Below are 26,978 nucleotides of genomic sequence, written 5' to 3'. Positions count from 1 at the left end.
ATGAAAAGATATTGTGTAGCATACATGAACTATGCTACAAACACGTATCCACAATAAAAAATGTTTACCAAATTATAATTCATTACGGATATTTCGCTAAACCGAAATATCTAATTAATTGTGTAATCAAGCAATTAATCGCGTGCGTCGATTAATTGCAATGGTTTAAATGGTTACAATGGTTTAACGAAAACTACTCGCTTTGGTTCAAGACTACTTGAATAAAGATTTCTCCTTCTATATTTATTCATTCATTTATTTTTACTTTTTATTGGCAAAACCATTTGAAATGCTTTTTTTTTTTCTATTTTCGTTTTAACTGAACTACGTTAATGGCAGAATTAAGTAAAGAAAAAAAAAGGATGATGCAGTGCGTATGCGAAAAAACGTACAGGACCGACATGGTATAGATGACTTGGGGTGGGTTCCTGGCAGAGTCATTGGATCCACATTAAGCAAACATCCCATCGAAAAGCGGAGAACGTTCTGTGGTGGAGAGATCTGGTCTGAGTTAGACTTCCTCCTGACGATACCCAGGCACGAGCATTCCATTCAACCCCATCACAAAGATGTTCAGTGTCAGTTGGAATTCGGGAACGAAGGATTAATCCATGAAGTCAAAGACATTATGATGTTACTGCAGCCTTTCGGGACAACACGAGCTTTGTGACATTATCCTTTTGGAAATGCCTATCACATCCGCCACAAGTAATCGGAAGAGAAATGTCAATCTTCAACTTCGTGACAACAGAAAATTATCAAAAACTGAAATTTCAATTTTGTAGTAATTTCAAAATGGAAACATAAATAATAATGCACAGAGGCGTGGGCAGCTAATGCTGGGCCCGGGAAAGAGCACGTTCCCTCTGAAGTCAGAAAAAAGCGGAAAAAAAATTACGCCTGGGTGCAGGGAATCTTCCCTACCCCTTTCTCGCTGGGGCTGTTAATGCACTACGAGATAATCTTTCAATAACTCTTTTAATAATTAACGATATTATTCGCCGCGGTGTAAGAATTCACTTGTATTGACGTCGATTTTCGTGAAGTTCTTTAATGTCTGATACTTGGTAGATAATTCGATTTTATTAGAATTTATCCCAACTAGTTATGAATGCTGCAATGCGTTTATTAATTACATTTCTTCGACTTATTTTACTGAGATAAGTTAGTGTGTCTTCAATCTCCCCTACCTGTACGAGATTTTGAAATTTTAGTTCTTTCTTCCAAAGTAAACGCGGCCCCTGTCTTCGTTTGATTAAAGTTGTTTTCCTTCTTTAAAAAATAATAAAAAGAAATGGGCGTGTTTGAGAAGTTGCAACAACCCGAGAAAAGACATCCGCTGGGAATTGGAAAGCGCACGTGAAATGCTGGTCCATAAAGCTTCCTCTGAAAAGATAATTACACTAATTAGTTACACAACGCTCTGATTTGATTTAATGCGTTCCACTAAACTTAATAATTTCCGACTTCGGAGTATTCTCAGTCGTCTTTGTGGAATGTTTTCCAGGGTTATTGACGTAAACCGAAAGAGAAAATCTCTGGACTTTTTGTTGTGATGTGCAATTTGTCAACTTCTAATCCTTTTTTCAAAACATTAAGACGCTTTTTTAGATCTGATTAGTTCAGCGGGCATTTTTTTATAATTTGTTTTTTAAATCTTGGCTTCTAAAACTGTGAAATGTTGCGCAGATTGTGTTACGTTCTTTCACAGATGAAGTTTCGGTCTTTAAATATCGCACCAAAAAAGCCAGTGACGCAGGATATGTTTTCAGATAAAAAAACACCTGTGATGGAAATATAATAACACAAAGGGAAAAAATTATTTCGCATTTAAAATAACATATTAGAATATTAATTAGTACTCTCGATCTATATCGGAGAGGATTACTGAAAGAGAGTTGTTTACTTTACACAAACACACTATACGCCAGCAAGTCAAAATATTTGTTTAACAAAACAAAGAAATACACCTTTAATTTATTAAAATAGTTTTTGCATTGCCCACTACAGGAAGAAAAGGGAGGCTTGATGACATAAGAGGGCGCTGTGATCGACTGTGATAAAATGTCAGCATTTTGAAGACGTAATATCGAATGCAATACTTATGATTAACAGAACTATGAGTGCAATAATATTTAAAACTATCTTTTTAGCTGTCTGTAATACAGTTTTTATCTCTTGCACTGCTGAGGATACGTTTGAAACAATTCTACTGACTGCTTGTATTTCTAAATGTGTTCAAGGTAATCTTACAGAGCTTTTTAGTAAATTAAGCTTACAAAAGCTGCGAAATGATTTAGAAAAAATGACTTCAAATCAATCCGTATTGATTTTAAACGACTTATTCCGAGAAAGAATCTTCTCGTAGCCTCGCTATAGTTTGTGAATGCAGAGAAATTTCCTGCGTTAAACTTGAGGTATAAACTGTGTGACCCAATACTACCGGAAAGCGATGCGGAACTGGAAGTGCGTCCTCAACAGCAAGAACTGAATCGTGGAAATCGCCTCGGGGAGCTATAAAAAGAAGTAACAGAATGACAAATCAAGTGGCATAAGGTAGTTATTTTACTTTTGACATCGGAAAAGGGACGTTAAAATCAATACCGTTTTATGGTTGCTCCGTTGAGAGTTCACAAATGCGTTCGCTGATCTAAAAATGGAAGATTTCCTTAAATACGTTTCTTCCCAAGATTTGAAACTATCTCCCTTCTTCTTTTTGCGTTTTGCTTACTAAAAAATACAGCAAAAAGATTTGTGTGTGCGGGGGAGGGTGCAATTTCTTTCGCTTTTAATAAATATCGTGTTACCCTTGACGGCATAAATCACGAAAAGCGGAGTCTGGTTAAAACAAACACAGTCTCTTAAGTACTGGAAATCGCCTTAGTATCTCACCAGAGATCGCAATTCCAACATCGATAGATGACAAAGTATCTTCTGAAAATTCTAAGATCATAATATTTTATATTCTGCTGAGCAATCACAGACTTTGTTATTTTAAGCGTTTCTTCACATCTCTGTTTCACGAATGCAGGTACCAGATATCGCCGACATCATGGACACGTGGTCTCGTTACCCGGGTTACCCTGTTATTTCTGTCAGAAGAGATGCTGCGGATGAAACCGTATTCTATGCCCAGCAACAGCGGTTTTTCCTCGATGCCAGTTCGGAACTCGATTCCATCCCGATGGCCTCAAATGAGTAAGTCGCTGCCATCACACCTCCTTTTACTTTCTTCCCCATTAAGTCTAATTTCCATGTTTCACGTTCACTATAAATTAGAGTTTTATTATACATAATGTTATAGCGCGTGTATATATATATATATATATATATATATATATATATATATATATATATATATATATATATATGATAGTGCTATTATTAAAAATGATCGTGTTTAATATATTATTTTAAAAAAGGCTTACTGGAAATCAATAATTTGTATTTCTTTTTGATTCATTATACATCACGAATTCCTTCGAAATATTCATATTTGGGCACTTCACATTTCTATTGAGATGCTTTTTGGCATTCACCTGAATAAATGCAGCTCGCCTTCCTCTTTTCGGCATCTTTCGACTTACTTTTTCTCTAATTTGCACTGAAGAGGAGGGGATGTATTATCATCACCGCTGAAACCAATCGCAGAGCGTGCTTCTCAGTTGAAGAAGACTTCAATGACGCGAACTCTTGCCCACTTAGAAGGGGAGCAAGTACACAATAACAAATAAACACTCTTATCTCCCAGATTAAAATTCAATCCCGAAAAAACTATACTACCATCTCGTATAAATAAGTTATGGTACATCCTCAAAAGATGGAAAGAAATGATTGCTAACCGGGGCTTCAGAATATGCGGTTCAAACGCATGTGATGAATGCTCGATTCGGAAATTCAAGTTCATAACAACGCCCGCGCGCCAATTATTTTTCTAAAAGATGCTCATTCTTATAATTAATTCCGAGTCATTCTACTTTTGTTAATCACGAAACGATGCAAGGGCAAATCCTCACTCATCCGTTTTCACTTCGAATACTCTCAGCGGAACTAATCCAGAGGGTTCCTTCTAATTGAAAAATAAAGAGGAAATACTTTTTTAAAGTTGCAACCCACGCTTGCTAGATTTCCTCATAAGCGACTGATGTTTACTTCTGAAAGGAGCAGAAAAATGCAAACTTCCTTCGAATCAATCTTGCCGATTAGTTTTAAAGAAGCCCTCGGCGACATTCGCCCCCGCTGATTTGCACTTTTTCTCAGAAGGAAATTCATAAAGAATAATTTCTCAAAAGTATTTGTTAAAGCACTCTTTGTTGAAAATTTTCAGTGAAACTCGAAGTGTTCCAATTAATTCTGAACTGCGTTTTTTTTTTTCAGAAATGCCTGGATGGTCCCTCTCAGTTACAACACGCCCAACAGCCCCGCTGCTGCGTCAATAAGATGGCTCTTGACGTCTGATGAAGGTAGGGTATTTTACTTTATTATGCTTACATGCATCGCTTTTGTCGTGGGGAAATGCATACGCTAGATTACGACGCGCTACGCAAGCATTTATTCTCCAGAGCGCCATCTACACTCAGTAATGGGTGCGGGTATTAATTGAACTAAAAGCGACCCTCGTTTCGAAAGGACACCGCTAGAAATGCGGGCACTCGTTAATAGTATAATCCTCCAGAAGAAAATAACCGAAATTATTTAACTTACTTGCAAACTTCCAGTAGAAAATAGCTAAACAATCCTGCGCGATTAAGACTTTATTCTTAGTAATTTAATTTCTTCATTCATTCGTTCGTTACTATAATTTCACTTTCAGTTCAGTTTTTCTCTACTAATTTCAGCCGCGTAATCTTTACTGAGAAAAACAAAAACGAGCAATAAATTAAAAACAAACAAACAGTGCGACTATTCCTACACAAAGAAAAGTGTTCTGGAATCTTCGGAACAAGCGCGTGCTGAAGCAGGTTCACCAATCACATCGTACAATGAAGGAGCTTCATTCTGGTGCGTACGATGTTTGAAAATGTTGCAGTCCTATTTTGTATAGTAATCCTGCCCAGAAAACAGTTTCAAACCTTCAGAACGTCATTATTGTTGGGGGGGGGTTAATATGTCAATGGTTGCAAAATCGAGTGAACCCTGGTCTAGAATACGATTTTTTCATGCCACTCGAAGCCTTCATAAATAAGGTGGGCAGGGGTTTACACATGGAGATGATTTTACGGACATTCAAACCACGATGTGATTCGAACGTATTGATTTCGGTGGAGAGCAGACGATTTATCTGCTCAAACATCAAGACAAACAAAAGAGCGAAACCTTAATAGAAAAACGCACAAATTTAATTGAACAGGTTTCAGTTAAGGTCATTCAACAGTGAAGACCCTCGGCAACGAGAATGTTAATACGATGCATGTTGTGTGGATCCCAAATGTATCGCACATTAGATGGGTAGGCGAAGGATTAGCCAGTTGGGGAACCCTGCTGTTGAAACCAAGCATTCGAACTAATAGCCTGTGGGTTGGAGAGCAACGTACCCAATCCAATGAGCCAACCAGGCTTGCATACCGAAGAAGAAATATTTAAATAGCATCGCTACTTGTAGTGCTGGTTTATGAACCAGCACTACAAGTGCTGGTTCATAAACTGTGGAATTTCTATAAAAAAATTTCTATGAATAACTATGGAATTCATAAACTATGGAATTCAAACAAGAACTAAAATATTTCCCAAATCTTTCTCTTCTTTATTTTGGAAAATGAGGAACCAAGCTGACCGTTCTTCCGTATCAAGTGGCGCTACAAATGAAAGAAATGTGGACGTGCTCTGTTTACAAAGGGCCGCCACCTCTTTCACAGGTTGGAGGAGAACCAACCCCTCCCATTTCTGTGATGAGTTCCGAATTGAAGAAAGCATAAATATTCCCTTATGGCCTTAAGAGTATAATTTACCCTTCGAGTGGTGCACTTCAGCAATAAATGTCCAATTTGTTAATTTCGTTCTGATCACGAGAGAGATAATGATCGGTATTAGCAATTATTATTTATTAACAAACAAGCAATTTAGATTAACAAATAACTTTATTAACAAGTTGCTATTGACAGCAACTTGTTAATACTGCAGAACTAATGCTAGCGATTACCTGTAAAGTACTGCAGCGAATAAATCCATTTTTCAAATCCTTCCTTCCTTCACCGCACGAGGCCATCTAACTCCTTCGTGTGAAAATCCAATGTAAAGGCTTCTGATGTCGTGAACGGGATTCGAAGAGGACTTTCCAAAGTCACGTAACTTCCGACTGTGCTAAGGAGGTGCATCTCTTGTTGTCTGGATGAAGTGGTGTTTTTATTTTGGCAGGATCTGCGCAAGAAGCGTTTAAAAGGGAAATCTCCGCTGTCCCCACATTTATTTATTTAGAAATTAGCTGTTTTTAAGCCAATTTTATATAAAAAATCGTACGATATAGTGTACTTTCAATTCTTAATGATCTATTTATACAGTTTTCAGCATACCATTGTATACATGTAAAATTTAATCCATAAAGGATACTGCCATGATATAATTTAATATATTAAATACAAAATCCCCATTCCTTCCTTCTAACTGTATGCTGCTCTTACTGCATTCGTTCTTCAGTAAAGCTATTTTTTATTTGTTTCATCCACTCTTTTCTGCAGTAAGTTTCCAGATGAATCTGCCTGACCCTTCAAGCTGGGTAAAGTTTAATGTCAACAGCACGGGTTATTACTTGGTGAACTACACTCGGGAAGACTGGTACCGCCTAGTAGATGTTCTGCTTCAAGATCATAAGGTAAGCAACGCCCACGTGCACTAACGTATCCTCAATCAAATATAAAATCAATACTTACACTACCAGAAGCGACAGAATAAGGTGTATTTCTGTTAACAAATAAAGTTAACAGCATTTTATTTTTAGAATAACCAAAAACACGAACTCAAAATAAAATAATTTCCTTTTTTTTTTCTGAATTTCAGATTTTAAGTCCCGCTGACAGAGCAAACCTCATAAATGATGCATTCTTGTTGGCTAGAGCAGGTTACATCAGCTATGATATTCCCCTTGACATGACGGGCTACTTAAGACAAGAGCGCCACCTAGTCCCATGGAGAAGGGCTCAAAAATCTTTGCATTACATCAACAGGCTGCTGCTGGAAAGTACTGAAGCTCACGAACTAATGCAGGTATTTGCGAAAGAGGAATATCGAGGATTTTGCCCATCCGTTATTCGTAATTTAACGTTAATCCACTATCTTACTGTCTAAATATATTTCACTATAGCTGAAGCATTTATGAGTATAAAATTAGAAATGAGAAAAACTTAACAGCAGCTCTCTACTTATATTATGTTTTGATAGTACTTTAAAACATCTCCTGCGGCATTCGAGAGCGTTCGCATTTCACAGGAGAATATTTCCCTTTCAAGCCGCGAAGATGAAAACACGAAATAAGGTGTCCCTATTTCATTTTATTTTTTCTGAGGGGAATAACAAAGTATATAGATAGAGAGTAGTAACCATTGTCTATCACAATACTGGATCATATGACACATTGTGAGGGACGAATGTCCCTAATAATATTCAGATTTGATGCGAAATTTTTCCGCTTGGGGACAACTTCGCATTTTCTACAATAATGGACACCAAATGATAATTAACGACCTACATACGAGTATATTTGGGTTGCTTTATTGATTAGTCCCGTGTTTAGCGCAAAAATAAACTGAAATTGTAAGAAAGAAAAGTTTGTAATAAATTGTGAAAATAATCCTTAATACTGCATAATTTTTATGTCTTAAAAGTTTTACGACGAGCTCTACTTCGCTTGACAATTGTCGCGTTGGTTTGTCAGTTACTCTTGGAATCAGAACCGATTTATTATTTGGTGGCCTAACGATGACAGGAGGGGAAAAGGAGTTGCAAACCATTGAACCTATTAAAATTACTATTTTCTGTTAATTAAACTTTTGATATGCTCATAATATATTTATTACTTGGACTGCCCGTGCATACACTTAGCGAGAGAGTCAAGGCTTGGACAATGTTTGTCGACTTTCAGTGGAATGGAGGATGTGATTCCATTTGTAATCAGAAATTGCTTGGATCGGAACGGAAACAATAAGCATACTTCTGAACCTCGTGGAAATGAGATGTAGAAGTCCTAGTAGTCTGTCATGCCGTTTGGCGCCGATGCGTGTCAAAGGACACGATAAGGAGACTGGTCGAGTGACGGACGTTTCACAGAAAATATGGATGCGATTATGGTCCAAGAAAAGAGCCGACATCTGCGATATACGTTGAAAAACTGATTAAGAAAGAGTCATCGAGGTCATCATATAACTGTGATGATGGCGAGCATCATCACAGTTATAATAATATTTTTTAAGTAGATGGATAATTTGTGAAAAGCAAGTAATACCTCGTCATATCTTCGCTGGATCAGAGAAGTTCGATTTGTAGACAGAAAAGTCCCCCCCCAGGGGGGGAACTCTTCACTGTTTGAATGTTTCGTGTGCAGAAATTCAAAATTCAAAGATGAACGAAGAAAAAGGTCGAATCAGAATGTGGAGGGTAATAAAGACCGAAATGAAATCTTAGAAAATGGAGTACAGAAATTTACTCTTGCTACTTCGCTGGTAACCTTAATTATTTGTCTGTACTCTGTAATTAAACTCGATATCACACGCATCTGTGCGCGCAGTGTCAAATTAGTATAACGATCAAGTGACGTGTGGATCCAAATTCGCACAACAAACATGTCGTTTGATACACGTCATCTGAATTCGAATGAACCTTCACATCTGGTGGAGTTTGGCTGCATTCTTAGAATTTTGCTAATAGCAAAACATTCTTAGAATTTTGCTAATAGCAAAATTCTAAGAATGTGTGCTGTTTTAGCGAGCACTTAAAATTGCAAAGCAACGAAAAGCGCTGTTCTAACATTCGAAATAAAGAACGAATCAGTTTATTCAAAGTGAGTTTTATGCATATTTTCCCAACACGTTTGAAATCCTTCCAAATCGCATTACGGATATCACTAATTAGTTCTGTCAATACGATAGGAGAGTAGTTATCATTTACCGTTGGACCATAGGGGGGAGTGAATCAAGATGGCTTACTGAGAATTATCAAATCCCTACAAAAAAAAAAAAAAAAAAAAAATCCGCCTTTCCTTTTTCACTATTAAACGAATATAATTTGTGGTCGTTGATGTCTCCTAACTGCATAACATCAAATGCCTATTATTACTTAAAATAAATAAAAAAAGTCTGTAAATCCTTTCCTTTTATTTATTTAATGTGAAGAAAGAACGTCTCATTCTAACATTTGAAATTATTCCACATTTTTAAAATGTGGTTGATGTTTTTTCAGAAATACGTGAAATCGCTCACCGAAGAAATATACTTCAACCTGACTTGGAACGACGAGGGGGATTTTCTGAAAAGGTGAGGACACTTTCTTCGAAGGTATTTTAGTCACACGTTTTTTGTTTTACACATGAAAAATAAAAAGTGAAGAATAACTAAAATAAATCCTCCATGTTTTTCCATGGATGGAAGTTAGCTCCTACGAGGAAAGCGCTAAACTAGTTAAGAACATCGTAATAACCATATATCAATCCAAAGTATAAATTGAGAAGAAGTAGGATCCAACGCTGTTTATGCAAAATGTAACGCGCATTTCATCGCCTCTTTTGTTGTTTTCGGAGTAATTTCTTTGTGTAATTAAAAAAAAAAAAAGCTGCAAATATTTTCATCTGTTATTAATATTATTCCAATATTCGTATTTGAAATTTTAATTGATTAATAATAAAGTTAATTATTATTAGTTTAATATAAATTGAATTACTTTAATTAGTTTAATATAAATACAAATCGAATATTGATTCTTCGTATTGATTTACATTTTTAAAACCACTGGATCTCTCACAAAAATGCCCCACGGTGTTTTCTACCATTTAAACAGCTTGTCTTTGTTGCATCGTTTTTTGTCTATTTCATCTCTCTCTCTCTCTCGGAGGGCTAATGCCCTCTATAATTCAATAATTGGAATTATATGAAGAGATTAAAGTATACCACTGTAAAATAGAAGAAGATAATCACTGTAATGAATTCAGCAGGGGTGAACAGCACATCCTCCACTGCCATAAATGAAGCCAAATACGCTCCTCAAGGAAGGCATTTTTCTATTGGAGCCCTCATAGCCTGAATGCTGATTTTCCCTTTCAGTCGTTTCCAGCCGTAGGTGACTTTGTAGGCATTTTCCCACAAAGTATTCCTGGCGAGATTTTTACAGGGTAGTTCACCATTGCTTTCCCAAACCCCAATTTTATCCGGGCTCAGGACCGGCGTATGGCTGGGGCGTATTCATGACTGTAATCCATGTGTGTCACGAGGCCGGTTTGCCTGTTCTGGGGGACGAAAAACCCAGGTTTCCGGGGAAAAACCCTACCTCCTTATTAGATCGGCTAACTCACCTTTGGTCGAAAGAGACCAGATAAAGATTTCTCGCGTCACTGACGGGAATCAAACTCAGGTCTTTCCAAACAAAGGGCTTCGTCTATACCGACTGAGCTACGGAGGCTCTTCTCATAGCCTTACCAACTGTTTTTTTTTTTTTTTGATATCATTTCTGGGAAAAATCCCATGTTACTCCTCTTAACAAACTATTATATTTACGGCTATTTGCCTGCTTCTGTTTAGCAGTGCCCCAGTTTAAATGCCATTGGCTCTTTTCTCACGGATTCTTAGGGCATTGTAGATGTAGATTTATCAATAAATATATGTTGCATACAGGACAAGAAATTTGCACATACCTTTTTCTGGGTGTTGTGGCTCTTCTTCTTTCGCGTTGTCCAAACTACTGTGTGTGTGGGAGGGGGGATTTGAAATAACACATGGAAAAAACCCGGGTTTTTTTGAATAACATATATATAATAAGGGATGGGCGGAGCGTGTTTTATATATTTATATGAGGTGGGAAAGGGTGAAAGGGGGTTGAAAACAGCAACTGATTTTTGGAGGGGGGGGGGAGGGGTTTGACGGGGTGCGGTCCGTTTCGACTATTCGTGGTCGTCGTCTGAACACATTGCGGAAGTGGATGCTATGTCAGCTCGGGTAGGTGCTTCAGCTTTTGAAGTGTTTGTGTTATCGCCTATTGGTCGGGGTTGTGACCTCAATTTTATGTTGTGTAGCTTCCAAACCTCGGAGATTATGTAGGGCCTGTGGACGTTGATAGAGTTCGCGTCACAATGCTTAGAATATCGGAAACAATAGCCATAAAGTGTGACGCGAACTCTATCAACGTACACAGGCCCTACATAATCTCCGAGGTTTGGAAGCTACACAACATAAAATTGAGGTCACAACCCCGACCAATAGGCGATAACACAAACACTTCAAAAGCTGAAGCACCTACCCGAGCTGACATAGCATCCACTTCCGCAATGTGTTCAGACGACGACCACGAATAGTCGAAACGGACCGCACCCCGTCAAACCCCTCCCCCCCCTCCAAAAATCAGTTGCTGTTTTCAACCCCCTTTCACCCTTTCCCACCTCATATAAATATATAAAAAACGCTCCGCCCATCCCTTATTATATATATGTTATTCAAAAAAACCCGGGTTTTTTCCATGTGTTATTTCAAATCCCCCCTCCCACACACACACAGTAGTTTGGACAACGCGAAAGAAGAAGAGCCACAACACCCAGAAAAAGGTATGTGCAAATTTCTTGTCCTGTATGCAACATATATTTATTGATAAATCTACATCTACAATGCCCTAAGAATCCGTGAGAAAAGAGCCAATGGCATTTAAACTGGGGCACTCCTAAACAGAAGCAGGCAAATAGCCGTAAATATAAATGTTTTTTTTTCCTTTCATTTCTTATGAAATGGAAATAACATTTACGTGCTGTATCTTTAGCAGTTTCAGAGCAGAAAAAACTTATCAGCAGATAGCACATATACTATAAAGAGGGAGAGTGCACACCGTAATCTCGATCAGGGCGCAATTCAAACTTCGTCCATCAATAAACAGCAAACCTATCTAAACCACCTCTAGAAGAGAACGTAAGCTGTAAGGGCATTAACAGAATAGTAAAATAGATTTAAACAGCACAACATAACAGTAGGGTGAGTGCTCATGAAAACAGGAAATGAGAAGAATTCTCGCATTAAAAAAAATTGAGAAGAGGACAGACTGGGGGGGGGATAAGAAGCTCTCTGAGTGAAGTCTGAAGACAGTTTACCTAATTTTGGACGAGTAGAATTTAAGAGGAGTTCGGTGCAAAATATTTAATTATGCATCGAACTACAATATCAATAATAGTAAATCCACGCTTTTGATACTTCATCGCAGATTTGTCGTATTCCAACAAATTAACTGCAGCTACTTCACTCCAGGAGAATTAGGTCATGAATTATTCACCCATTTTTATTACTTTATGTTTAATTCAGATCTTACTTTTTAAGTGAAACTCAAATAACACTAACTGGAATAAATTCCCAGTTTAAAATTTCTTTCATTTAATGAATAGTTAATTAATTCGCTGACTTAAATACCAACGTGTAACGAAAAACGCCACGAGAAACTGAGCAGAGGCTTTGCAGGACAACGCACCCGTTTCACTGGTCACGAAACCTAACAGACAATACACAACTTGGGCTTTCAATAGTGCCTTACTCACCCACCCTATTCGCCATCTGACCTGCCCCATCTGACTATTTCCTATTCCGAAATTGAAAGGAACGGAATTTATCACAGATGATGACGTCATATCTGCAACGGAGGACTGGCTTGTGCAGCAAGGGAAATGATTTTTTTCTCAAAGGATTGCAAACGATGCAGCAGCGTCGTAACAATGCATAACACTTCGTAGGGAATATGTAGAATGTGTAATGGTTCGACTTCAATTCCTTTGTGATGATTATCACAAATTTGCAGCACACCCTCGTTCATATTATACAGAAACAATAAAACTAAACATCTTAAGAGCACCTGCAGTGTGACACTTCATTGAAAGAGATGTGGGTTCCGTATATTTAGCGTTTGTTCCGCTTATGTGCCTGAATTTTTTTATCAATATCCTAAACAGATAGGCCGTTGACAGAGCATTCGACGCCATCGACTCTAGAGGTAAATCTGTCGCCTTCAGCAGTAGTAGATTGCCACATGTAATGACAAGAATACCCATATCAGAATGCTTCGTTCTTCAAAGGCCCAATATTCAATTCAGCAGGGTGTCCGCCTGGTTTGAATAGATCAACAAAGAGAATCATTATTAATAGAAAATTGGTTTATTGTTATGTTACTTCGTTCTGGCGGGAGCTAATAAAGACCACAACTGTTTAGACGAAGTTTCTAATTCATCTTATTTAAATTTAAAATAACTCCGTTCATAAAAGCATGCAGACGTAAGCTGTACTAACAAATTTAGTAAAATGAGGTAGAACTACGTGGAGAGAGAGAGAGAGAGAGAATAGTCTAAATTTTCGGACGCAGTTGATTAGTTTAGAAGCGGCTAATCTTCTTTTTGGTATGCTTTCAAAAGGATGGGCGCGATTGTAGTAGTAGTCACAAAACATTACGTCAAAGCTTTCTTAAAATTAAAGGATGCAATTCTAGAAAGTAAATCTTCAGCGAAGTTAATTTTAGTGTTTGTTTTGTTTACTTTTCTAGACAACTGAGAGTTACCATAATAGAGTTGGCGTGCGCTAATAAAGACAACAACTGTCTGGACGAAGTTTCTGATTATCTCACAAGATGGATGGAAGGAGAAACGTAAGTCATCCATATTTTTAAGTTAATTTATTTCGTTTCTTGCAAGAAGATGAAACTTAAATTCTTTGAAAGTCACCACTAAACTTGCTTAAAGTTTAGTGGTGACTTTCACTAAACTTACTGCTTAAAGTCATTGGATAAAAATGTACATAAAGTTGTTTATATTGAGAGAAATTAATTTCTGGTCTGTTGTCAGCAATAAGAGTTTTATTATGTCGGGGAAGACTTTCTGCTCATTTGTGGTAGAAGCGGGCACTACCCTGCTACACTGTCCATTTCAAGATAATTTAGTAAGCTCCAGCTTGGAACGGGGCTACCTTGGCTACGCTCTAAAGCTACGTTCCACTTAACCACATATTTTCTATTGGGGTTTAGGTCGGAACTCTGTTTTGATGTTCTTTTCTTCAAACGATGTACTCCACAATCATTGCTTTGTAGAGTATGGTTCCGACTAACACGATAAGGCACAAACTCTCATCACAACGCAGAGCAAGCACACTTGTCTAGAACAGCAGTTTCATGCACTACGACTCCACGAAAAGCAATCCCGCATCATTGCGGTTCTATCTGCAAACTTCATTCTTAGGAAATCCAGTCATGTTAAGAGTTCACCAAACATTGTGCATATCCAAACAGAACCGTTTTGTGAAAATGTGACAGTATAAAGACTGGTCCAGTGATCTACAGGACCGATTTACTTTGCTTCCGTCTGTTTTGTTCCATGCCAATCCATGAACGGTACTCGATGTTATTAACAGATGCGTATGGGCAACAGTGCTTCTGTAAAAAAAAAAAAAAAAAAGGGTAGCACCCAGCCCTAGATGTGTCGTGGAATTGAGAATCCGTGCTTTCTCGAGACGTATCGTCTCGTCTTTTGGCATTGAAGTATTTCTTACGTACCACTGGTAGAATATTGCATGTATAAGGATATTCAGATATTAACGTGGACGAGCTTAATTGCTGTGCAATATTTTTACTGCACGATGGCAGTCATTTTACCGCCTACAATATCCACGATCCTTAAATACCATCTAAATATCTCCCCCTCTGAAATACTGTAAACCTAAATACGAACGAACTGCTCACCTCTAAAGTCTTTTGGATTCACGTTAAGTTCGCTGAATAGTATTATGGCATTCAACCATAATGCTCTTGAAACGAAGCTGTTAATATAAGAGGATATACATACGGGCCACTAAATTAGAAAATTTTATTTAATACCGTGTTGGACCTCCTTAGCGACTGCCAACACCGATCCTCATCAATTCCCTGCGCAAAGTTCGGTGAGATATGGGTCGGAAACAGCCTTCATTAAATGCTTCTGTCAATTGCTTCACACAGAAAGTTCTGTTTGTCTGTACAAATATTCTCAGAAGATGGCAATCTCATTCCTGACAGACTGTCTTAGGACCACATTTACGTGCCTCTGAGATGAGTAAGTGGTTTATTTTTCGACTGATTAAAACACGGGATATCTCACCTTTTGAGAAACCAATCAGCTCTGCTGTTTTCAAATTGATGGCTCGAACCAGACGGGCATCCACAATAAGCCCGTTATCGAATTCCCAAAGATTCCTTATTTTTTCCCGTTGGGATCAACCGTACTGACGATTACTGCCCATCAGCATTCTTATATAGTTGCCTAGAAGAACACGTGTGAAGCACGTGACCAAGTATTTTGCATATACGCTGCGTAAATGAAGTTTACAAACATCTGGTATGACCACATACCAAATGTTTGTAAAATGTTTCTAATGTGTAGAAAGTGCAATTCGTATTTGGAAAATGATTTCTCTAAACTTTTGAGACAGAGGTTTGGCACTGCTGTTTGATTCTAAACTTTTTGCTTGGTCACGGAATTTTCGGCGTTTCAGAATACCTAAAGAGATTCCTGCATTTCGTTATGATCTATTGTTCTTGCGCAAACTTCAACCGATTTCACTTTCCTCTCTGCGTGGGAGCATATACAATTCTGTGAAACTCAAGGGACAATGCAATTTCCTTCATAATGATCTTAATTTAACACACACCCATTTGCCTATTGTGTAAAAGTATAAGATGCGTGAAAAAATGCAGGTTGTGATCAGAAATAGATTTCATGGTTTCAAGTTTTGGTTCTCCCGTGAATTGGATCGTTGCATGTAATAACTGAATATGTCCTCAATTTGCTTTTCTCAAGTTGGTTAGATCCGAGTAATCAGAATGGAGGCAGCCTCTTCCTGATTAATGAAAGCGCAGGTGTAATTGTGCTCAGTTGATGCATCTTTAAATTTATGCTTCTTTTCGCTGTAAATTTTAAAGACGAGCATTCTTAAACGAGCCATTAATTCGGGAACACAATACTGATCACAATTAAATATAAAGTATATCGTAATTACTGCATAATTATCTCTCGTGACGCAGTCTCGAGTCTCCTACTGATACCATGATCGGACTAAATGACACTTCGTTAAAATCGGATTAGTGTCACTGGAGAAGAGATTTCACTTACAAGAATTCTTTCATTCACACCGCAGCTATTTTACTACGCTGCCGAAATTCGATTACCTGAGTGTCCCAATGCCATTCAACGCAATTAGTTGCTCTCCGAGAATCAACAAATAGCTTTCTGAAACGAAAACACACACACACTGGATGTGTCTCAACTCTACTGTCCCTTAATTGAAGACCGAGATTTTTGCATTCTGAAATGACCGACAGCAGAGCAATGAGACGATTCTAATCACATCAGTTGACTCCCCTTAAAGGCAAACCATCCGATATATTAAAGCCAGAATATCCGTAATTTAATGCGCAGAAATTGTATAACGGACAGAAATCAAATTACGCCCTTTCTGAGGCTTCTCTTTCTGCAGGCATTTTATGGCTTCGCGTAAAATTGCAATTTGTCTCTTGCAGCTTAATTGAATAAAGTTGATTTGTATGAAATGAAAATCTCTTATCTAGTGATTCTTTCATTTTAGAGCAGAAATCAACTTCAGGAAGAGTGCGACTAATTGAACTTTGACTGGATGAAGATTCTTTGCCTCATTTTTGAACTTAAAGCAACACCTACCAAAAAGGATTTTGCGTCCTCATCCAAATTAAAATTTATTATCGTTGATATTGTACTAAATATCAGATATTTGCATTTCAAATAATCTTTTCTGCCTTTTTTGTTTATGATGCAGTTACCGTGGGGGCAACCAGGGTTCAGTAATGTCTGCAAGTTGCATTTCGTCTCTAGCCGAATTAAGATTCTGTAAGGAAACATCCGAGTTTCTTCAAGTTAAAACCTTCGCCACTTCCGTATGGGACTTGTTAATCTATAACGGACAGAAATTTTCACCTTCAGCTGAAAATTAGTTAAAATGGTCCCTCTCGAACCATTTTAACAGGAGGATCCAATTACAAGTCAGATGTCGGTCAATCCACGTGAATGCACTCGTAACAGTATCCATTTATGTCTTCCTACTATATAAGATGTACGATACTCGTATATATTCTAGAATAAAGTGACCACGCAGTTTTATTTAATATATCGAAGTGTATTGAACGGCAAAATATAAAATTGAAAGTTTCAATACTTAACGTTCAAACTTATTGAGATGTTTTTAAATATTCTGTTGGTTATAGAAGGCAACCGCCGGGCTGCACACGCCAGTCTAGTAATTGTGAATAATTTCCAAAGCAGATGTGCACGAAATGTGAAGATCACATTGAACAATTGATCATGTGTTTCCTTTGCTTTGATTCGAATAGAGGCACCCACTGCAGCAATGTGAGTGGGAATAAAAATATTTTAAAAAAACGTGGGCGAACTGGCATTTATGATCATAAATCGCAGACTGTGGATTCTTTTTTTCTTTTTTTAATTTTTATTGCTTTGTATCGAGAAGTTCGAAAACAACGAAATTGACGAGTAGATAAATTCCATGAATGTGTTGATTAGCATTAATGGTTGCAATATTTGATGTAATCATGGGAAGATATGCAGATGCTTTAGAAATTAAATACGCCTCACGACTAGTAGTAAATCTAACGAAAAGGGAATACAGAAATGTCTCTTCATGATTTCAGGCTCTAAATCGACCGCCAACTAAAGCATCGTCTCTTTCTTTCGCAGATTCTTTTTATTCGTTCAGACATGTTCTACAAAAAGACGTCATATTTGGAATATGTTTTTGATCTTTATTATCGCATCTCTTTCCGCCCGGAATGAGAATTTAAAGATGGCGGATCTTTGCCATTTTCAAAGCCAAAGAATTTTGATAGGTGGTATTTGTTATTTATCACTGAAGAAAGTTACTGCGTTGCAAAATAAAGTACCGTGTAGGGAGAACTGCCCGACACGAATTAGGATTTATTAAGTTTTTATGTAGAAATCGGGAAGTTTAGGTTTATGTACTGTATACAAAAAAATAGTTTAGTTTGACTTAAAGCATTTAATATACGTACTATAGAGCTATCTAACACTTTAGAACAAGTCCTGGCATCAAACACAATGCAGCTAAAGTTGCCTCATTTTTTTTTAATGCACACAACTTAATAAAATAAAATTGGGTGTTTTTAAACGAAAGTAGAAACCGGTTAGATAAAAGGAAAATAACCCGAAGGGGTAGGGGGGGTAGGAGTAGACAAAGAGTGGAAGGAAGAAATAAGCAGATTAGCCTAAAAGTGTTTTACCAGATAATATCGAGGCATTTTTTATTTTTAAGTACACTAAATCCATTTATATCACATTATGATTAATATGATCCTATTCTCATTTGAATGGCGTTTCCAAATAGTCAACTTCGTTAAATTCGCTCCAAAGTTTTCCACTCTTGCGAAGGCTTGAATAGTAGAAACTGTTCTTCCAACTGAAAGAATGGTTTCCTTTTCTTACATTCTGTTAGTATCACTGCAAATATTCACCATTAGGCGAGTTAAAATGCTGAAGCTCCGCATACGACTGAACCGTTTCAAAAACCAAGACATCGCGTTACCCAAGTACGCTGCAGCAGTGGAGAAACTCAATAAGTTCGATCATTCTCGAATATTCAGTAATTACACGTAACAGGTTAAAAGAGAAAATAATACAGAACATATTTTCTCTTATTATGCTCTTTAATTTGAAATAGCGCTTCAGTTATAAAAATTGTCCACCCGCATTAATATGAATGTAAAGTGCAAACCCATTTACCAGCCATTCGCTATAAATTCAGATTACGGCCGAGCGTGAATATGCGATCATAATCTCCGCAGAGTAACCGGCTCGGATTCATCAGACACGATATACTCTCCTCCAGGGAAAAAAAAAAAAAAAAACACTGTCCTACCCGCTTGCATCCACTGATGAAGATCCCTTGTTTATTCCAGAATCCCCGCTAATTTAAGAAGCATCGTTTACCGATACGGGATGCTTAACGGGGGAAATGAAACCTGTTGGAATTACATGTGGAGTCGCTACCAACAAGAGTCGTGGCCTCAGGAGAAAAGACGGCTTCTGTCTGGTCTTTCTTTCACTTCTAGTGAAACCATCATAAACAGGTATGTAATAACATGATACACGTGCACCGAGAGAGAGAGAGAGAGAGAGAGTCGTATGAAACGCTCATAAAATAAAAGTTTAATTTGTTTATGGAATAACAATTTTCATTATAATTTTGTAGTTTCCTTCTTTCTCAGGTAATCTTCTTTAAAGTAGGTTAGACGCACATTGAGGTTAAATGGTGCAGCGTAACATTTTAGTCGCCTCACTCATTACAGAGGAGTAAAGTAATGAGGGAGGCGACTAAAATGTTAAATTGAGTTTGCATTCATCACAATGTAGCAGGAAAATGCAATATTTAGCCTTATTTTTTTATGAAAATACAAATTATGATTACTCCCGTTTTCAAAAATGTATTCCAGTAGTTCACTGGTCTAAGTCGGAGAGTTATTTCATTTACAAACCAGTGCGAACTACTAATCCCATTCCACACCTCAACACGCATAACCACATCGTGATTTTTTCCTTCTTAGGTATCTGGAGTATCTTTTGGATGGAGACAAGATTAGGCGAGAAGACTTCTTCCCAGCTCTGAATTCTGCGGCGAGTAATCCTGTGGCCCGCCCACTCGTGTGGAAGTACATCAAGTCAAAGTGGCCTCAGCTATTAGGAAGGTACGGAAGTCACTTACTGTGTTTCTTAGCTGCTTTAATGAAAACGCCGAGTGGTCATTCAATGACTGCTCTTCGGGAAACACTTCGAATTGTTCGTAATTCAACAACAAATAGAATAAAAACGAAATAGGCTTTTTGCGATGCTGAGTCCTCTGATACACGCTGGGAATACCGAACGTACTCTCTATTTCCTTAGGAAAAGAGAGGCCGTGGCTGCAGTTTTAAATTTCTCTGAACCCCCAGTCGGGCACCACATCTCGGCTTTTATTTTAAATATTAGAATAATGAAGAAAGTTTAAATGACCTGTTCACCCACTGCCACCTCTCTTATGCCTATTGTGTGACATTCGTTTTCACCTAAAGAAACGAAGACCTGGAAATTTCTGAGAATTTCTTCCGTCCGGCAATCGTTCGCCAGCTGACACTTTCACTCTGAAGGATGAGAGACCCTCACGAAACGTCGGTCATATTCTCGCAGTTTTCTTAGCGATTAAACATTCCATGCCATTAATTTCTCACTTGGGCTTTGGCATTTCTCTGGTTTTAAGACGGTAAACAAGTTTTCGAGACGTATTCAAGCGCTGCAGGATTTGCAATGTTTTGCGATGACACCTGAAATAAGTTGCTCCGCGATGTTTCGCGTCTTTTTAAGTCTGAGAAAGGCTGTTTCCAAATGATAAAATGTCCTTCGCGTCTTAGACAATATTTCACTACTACGCGTCACATATTTCTTTATGATTGCACGAGGCTTGACGCAAGCGCAACGTCCATTGTGTTATCGTTGTTTCCTATTTTAGCTCCTGAGAACTGCGTCACTAAATCAACGCGGCTCTACTCGGCCTCCATTCACAGTCAAGCAAAGAAATTAACTTCGTCATTAGTTTTTAGCGTCAGTCACAAGTTATGCTATTGAAAAACTATTTCTTTTTCAGCAAAAGCTTATTTGTGCTAAAATTTGATATTAAATATCAAAAAATTCTATTTCCTGATGGGTAGTTCATCTCCTATCGATGCATTCGTAAACAGTTTAAAGGTGCACTTACATGAAGTTAGCTTCATTTAAAAAAATTGAATTTCTTTAAAACATCCTTCAGGTGTTTCTCTTTTTTTCGCAGGTATCCTACTTATTACAGGCAGCAAAGGCAACTTATTAAGACCGTCTGCAGCTACTTTGACACAGATGAAATGCTAAACGAGGTAGGTAACTCCATTCTAAAACTGGAACTGTCCTTGAATTATACTTACTTTTCGCAGATGCTTCCTGAGTCACTGACCAAAACAGTCTTTTCCCAAGATTATTAAGAAATACTTTAGATATTGAAGAGGTCACATCCTTTGACCGTATAAGTACTCGAGCTCATTCCACAGCTCACGAAGACGTAATAATTATGAAGAGAGCGCGATTGTGAAGCGCCGACTGTAGTGCTCGTTACCCGTAAAACTCCTTCAAAATGATCTGAAGAAGTTCCTTCTCAGGAAGAGGGTAGCGGAAACTTCGGCTCAGCTTAATGCAGCCGCCATTGGTAGTTCGCCGTCTCTTTTCTCTCATTTAACACAACCGTAAAGCGCGCTTCGCTCCTCTGTGTGTTCAGGAGAAAACTGCCATTAAAGTTTCCCGGTTGGAAGAAGAGAACTGCCAGGTCAGCATCACTTCTTGAAGAGATCTTTCGCTGACCAAAAGTTAAAAGGGGTCCTCTGCTATTTATAATTTTAAGGAGCTAAGGAAGAATCTTTGAAAGACACACACCTGCAGAAAATCAATAGTTATTTTCAGGATGAAAATGTATGCAACAAATCCTCAAAGCCCTCTGAAAGTATAAAAGACGCGAGCAGATACAACATTGTTTAAAACAAAAAGAGTAATCCTACTAGTTTTATACTTTGTTACGCAGCGTGCAGAATACCAAGCCGTGAGTGAAAGTAGTTTTAGTTTAGTTTCAAATAAAAATTCTTTCCAACGTAAAAAAAGAAAATAACTCCAAAATATTGGAATTTGTAATCTTCCCAAAATTGCAAATCTTGAAGCAGTACTCAAATGACTCAATTCTCTACGTGGTCATGGGATGTACTGAACATTAAACGCACAACAACGACAACAACACAGATATTACTGATAGATGTGTCTCTGCACCAAAGTGCTGTTTTTCTTTCTTTCTTTCTTTTGCCTTCATTTTTTTTTCTATCCTTGCATGTGGAAGAGTAAACGCATATCAGTACCGAAGTTTCTTTCTTTCTTGGTGTTTTCCATCTCTGCAGGTATTTTAATATATAAAACAGGGGAATGTTGATCAAAATGTTAGCAGAGATGCGAAAATAATCTGTATTTTAAGTCGATAATCATTAGAAGTATAAAAGAACCTCCTAACTCGATGCACTTGTGCATCCTGAAATACGCAATTTTGAAATCCATCGAACTGTTGTTCAGTTGCGGATGGCAGCGCCCTTCCTTTCAGGATGTCAACAGAGCAATGAGCTTCGAATATTTCTTGAAGGAAATGTATTTCACCACCCGTTTATTCGAAACGGAAAACCAAACTCTTTGAGAAGAAGGAAATTTGATCCTTCCAATAGACTTTGTGAATTACTTCTTGGTCCGTTTGATGTACTGATTTTCACCTGAAACTGCTGAGTACTTTAAACTTTGATTTATTTGAGAAACAAAAAGTAATGTTCCAATGCTGAATTCCAGTTAGCAAGTTCCTTTTCCGAGTTTTCGCATGCATCGCGCATATTTCTATCACAAAATTCTCCCTAGACTCCAGGCTGTGGAAAATGGCTTAAGCCTGATAACAAAGCTTTGACTCCCGTGCCAACTGGAATGTAGGCACGGGAGTCAAAGCCATTCAGCTACATCATATGAACAGAGAGGTTTTGTGGTAATAACAGACTTTGTTGGTCTGATTTACAAAACGGGAAGGCTCTCCAATTGTGGATTTGATTCTCTCTGCAGCATGGACCTTTGTAAGCGTCTTTAAGTGGGATATAATTTCAGTGCTCAGATGTGAGACTATCATCTTGCTTACTGGAGGCCTGAAACGGTTTGTAAAGCACCACGGTCTCTGGAGCAGGGATTCCAGAGTATCTAACCTTCAGCCCATTCTGAGGTAATTCTGATGTATCACAAGCTCGCAGCTTTTCGTGGGTAAGCAGCCTGCGTAATTCACTAGGTCTCAACGATGCCCTTCGGTCGGAAAGAACTCCGTTCGAGTCCATCTAGGACGAAAATTCTGGATACAGTGACCTGACCTACCTCTTAGCCTGATTTGCTTCGGCAGGAAATGAAAATAAGCATTCGACCTTTCGCAGGTAGAATTTGCATTAAAATTCGCGATCCTGCTTCTCCTTAGATTTCCGCTTCCGAGCTTACTTCTCCATATTTCTGTTGAATGACAAGAATACTTTTTTTGCTAAATATCGTGTTGATGGTGCAGTCTTACTCGCAGTAATCTTAATGATGTAAGGTCGGTGTGTATGAAGAAGTCAAGTATTAGTCATGAGACATCGTCTGTTGTTTTCTGTTATGGATGCATTCAAGCTAATTTACTCATTTTTCCAGTGTTTTTCATTATTACAGAATATGATAAACGTACTGCATTCTCTCCATGATCCAGTTTTCTCTATTCTTTCTCCTTACGTATTTCATTCATTTCTGATAATAAAATGACGGAAATACACAAAAAAAAAAATCGTCAAACAAAGTGACTGAAACAAAAGTCAAAAGTTAGCTTATTCGCTCTCCAATCCACAAACCGTGGGTTCGGATCCCACTCTGCTCTAGAGATTTATCACTGGACCAGAGTTTCCAGATTATAAATTTTAATTTCATAAATACAAGCGTGCAAAGTAAGTTGACGAAATGTAGAAAAAATCCTCAGCCCATCCATGGTACTAATGTAGCATAGGTTTACAATTATTACGTACCAGAGCAGAGCCAGATTAAAAGAAAAATAGGTACCCTCCTACAACATTTCAGCATCTTCAAAGCGTGCGTTTTTGAAGAGAGACATAATTTGTGTAAGGCCGAGATGTTTCCTAAAATACTTTCTTAAGAAAGACTTGTAGAAATATCGATCCATTCCTATAACGATCTTCGTTTACATCAGCTTTTCGCCATCTAGAGAAACATGTTTACGCACACTGAAACTGGAAATCGTGGTAGTTTACTCAGAATTCTTCTCTGTTGATTTACTGGAGTTCTTTCATTATAATTATCTTGCAGTGTCGGGCTTAGCTTTATTTAAAAAGTTACTGACATTTCAGCATGACGAGTAAAAGGCGATGCGATCGCTGAAGAAATTGGAATCCTTAGGCGAGAAAAATGCGACGTGAAGGGCAGCACATGACACCGAACACATTGCAATGATCTCACTCACAATACCTGTTGCTCTTGCAATCCGTCAGTGTGGCGCCAGAACTGTAACTAACACTAACGGGTGAACTGTTCTCTGGATAACCTCACGGAGGAAGAGTTAATCCTTTGATCGCCCTTCAGTTTGACTTCTGTTCTTTGCGCTTTGATGACGCTAGCACAGTAAATGCTACCAGCTGTAAACCCACCCGCAAGCATTGTTGACAACTCAAAAGATGTCATAACATAAACCGATGGCTTCGCTGCAGCCTATGTAAACAGAACTTGAACTCGAGTCTTATTTTACAGAAATAAACAAACAACATTTCTGAGTCTACTTCGCAGTTTCTTCATTTCCTGTTAATCATGCAATGACTTAACGGTCGACCATTTCAAAAATGGAAAAAAAAAGTGTTTTTTTTTCCATTTTTCAAATGTGTTGCAACATACAGAGCAGAGCACTTCTACTAGTAAGAAGATGAGAAATTTACCGATTTTTTAATACGTTGAATGCTATTCTAACATTCAACGTATTAAAGCTGAAAAGCGCGTTTGTCTTTTTTCTGTATTCCCAGTTCCAGTGACATTCATCCGAAATGCCAAAAATGCATAGCATCTCTTTATAAGTATAATAAAACTGTTTCTTTGGGGCGTGATTGCTGTGACATCATATTTCCATAACAACAGTTAGTTCTGCTCATGTAACACATTATTTTCTGTCTCCAAAATGAAATGGGTCGAACTCGGGGATCTAATGCGCGTTACCTCTTTCAAACGTTTTGCTTTCAAGCCCAAAATATTAATTGAATTGCGAGAAAAAAGAGAAGAACGAAGAAAGAAATATTTCAGAGTGGCACTCGCCGCTATAAACTTTTATAAACGCCAAGAGCCAGTCCCGCAGCATTTCAAGATAGGAGTTTCTCGTAACAGTGTTTTCCTCAAAAAAGAAAAGGTCAAAACCTTTCTAACAGAAGTCGCATTCATTTGTGGTTCGTGGTTGCAGAGATATACAATTTTCAAATCTGGACATTCTTTTTGAAACGCCCTGTATAACTGAAGCAGGTTTAGTGACACGCACACAAAGTTATTGATTTTTTTGCTTTTTATTTCGCTCCATATTTAATGTAAATCAGATATAGGAATGGAAGGGACACTTAGGTTCTGTCTAAAAGGTTCTGTATTTGGACTTACGACTAAAACAAGTAAGGATATAAGCCAATAGATGTCTGTTATTTGCGTTTGTTCTTCTGGCTGGTTTGCCCGTTTTGAAAAGAAAAACTTTGCCACATCCCTATCAGACCCACTAACTCACTTCTCAAGCTACAAGACAAGCAGAAAGTTGTCGCAGACAAAAGTGCTATTTGGAAAGTAACTGTGCGGAAATAGTCATTTAAAATGTACGGTTCAGAAAAGAAAAAAAATGCTTGCAATAGTTAATCACGAAGGGACGATTAATCCTTCACTTTGGTGTTTAATAAGGAATAACTTCAGTTGGAAAGAAATGACTAAGATATCTTCCTCATGTTTCTTCTAAACGTGGCGAGTTTGTATGTTTTGTCTTCGAAGACCTTTGCTAACAAGAGCCGCTCATCTCGCCTCTTTACCTGCCTCCCCTTGAATCCTAAACAACAACAACACGGATGCCGCTCCATTTTCGCCTCTCGGGAAAAGATTAATGGTGTTTCTGAGCAGGAGAAGGTAAGTGCTCGTTTTTTTTTTTAATGGTAGCCGCTGCGCAGCCTTCTTTGGCTTCCGAAAGTCCCTTTAATATCCGTAAAGGCAACCGTTTTGATCTGTGATCCGCAGTCGTCATTTCGTTTGCTCAATAAAATCTTAGAAGTTTAAGCTAGTGTGGTAAATCTTTTAATTTATGCCTTGAAAGCAAGCGGTATTACTCCGGATGTATGTTGAGAATGAACGAATACACCTTTCTCTCCTTCTTTACAGGTTACGAAGTTCTTTTCTGAAAATTCATTCCACAGAGGAGGAAGGAAGTTCAGAGAAGAAGTGTTGGATCGAGTGAAGGACAACATTCAATGGCTGGAGCTTTACAAAGCAGCAGTTACAGACTGGTTAAGAAGAAAAGTCAATCATTCCTGAAATAAATAATAAAAAATCAGCTCTTTTGTTCCTTCTCGATAATGCTGACGAGTAAAAAGTAATACCAAGATGCTACAAGAAAAGTAGAGGAAATGAACACTAGACAGCACAACAGAAAATGCTTGTCTCCAGCTGTAATATAAAGGAATCCCCGGCTTGTATATAGCTTCTGTCCGTGAAGTATTTTATTATTTAATGTGATACTTTGTTGCTCTTATCGATTACAGAAAACCTGAACCGTTTGTACAAATTCAGATGAATACCAGAGATTTACCTATTTGAAGATATAATGATTTATCTCCCATCGGAACAATCTTTAAATACTTTTTAAAGAAGTATAAATCGTTGATATGATTAAATTATTTGGTGAAAAGACCCATGTACTCAACTCAAATTCTAGATAAAAAAGAATGCCATAGAGAATGTGTACATCTATGAACGAACGGTTGAATTAATCGCTGAATAATTTTCATGTTTCCTTAATTGTCACAGACGAAACACTGAGTAGTGGATTTGCAAAACAAAATGCCAAATTTCAAACATTTACTGATACAATACTCCGCGCTTATATTTCGAAAGTTTACACCATCCATATCGAGCAGGT

At 37.8% G+C, this 26,978-nt stretch overlaps 1 protein-coding gene across 2 annotated transcripts in view; it reads left to right on the top strand.

Moving 5' to 3' along the window:
* The window catches only part of LOC150095819 (uncharacterized), a 178,747-nt gene extending 151,972 nt beyond the window's left edge, over positions 1 to 26,775 (top strand). For both annotated transcript variants that reach the window (XM_090409107.1, XM_090409106.1), the window contains exons 28-37: positions 3,032 to 3,198; positions 4,378 to 4,463; positions 6,675 to 6,808; positions 6,994 to 7,200; positions 9,388 to 9,461; positions 13,699 to 13,800; positions 19,141 to 19,311; positions 19,786 to 19,926; positions 21,042 to 21,123; positions 26,222 to 26,775. In XM_090409107.1, the coding sequence (XP_090265233.1) occupies positions 3,032 to 3,198; positions 4,378 to 4,463; positions 6,675 to 6,808; positions 6,994 to 7,200; positions 9,388 to 9,461; positions 13,699 to 13,800; positions 19,141 to 19,311; positions 19,786 to 19,926; positions 21,042 to 21,123; positions 26,222 to 26,374 (1,317 nt within the window). In that variant the 3' untranslated portion in view covers positions 26,375 to 26,775. The remainder of the gene's footprint in view (positions 1 to 3,031; positions 3,199 to 4,377; positions 4,464 to 6,674; positions 6,809 to 6,993; positions 7,201 to 9,387; positions 9,462 to 13,698; positions 13,801 to 19,140; positions 19,312 to 19,785; positions 19,927 to 21,041; positions 21,124 to 26,221) is intronic.
* The last annotated feature ends 203 nt before the right edge of the window (positions 26,776 to 26,978 follow it).

This window comes from Typopeltis vanoorti, chromosome 19 (genome assembly GCF_054136105.1).
Source record: "Typopeltis vanoorti isolate ZY-2024b chromosome 19, IOZ_Tvanoo_1.0, whole genome shotgun sequence".
Lineage (NCBI taxonomy): Eukaryota > Metazoa > Arthropoda > Arachnida > Uropygi > Thelyphonidae > Typopeltis > Typopeltis vanoorti.
The sequence above is the reverse complement of the archived record's forward strand: the minus strand, read 5'-3'. Positions and strand labels throughout refer to the sequence as shown.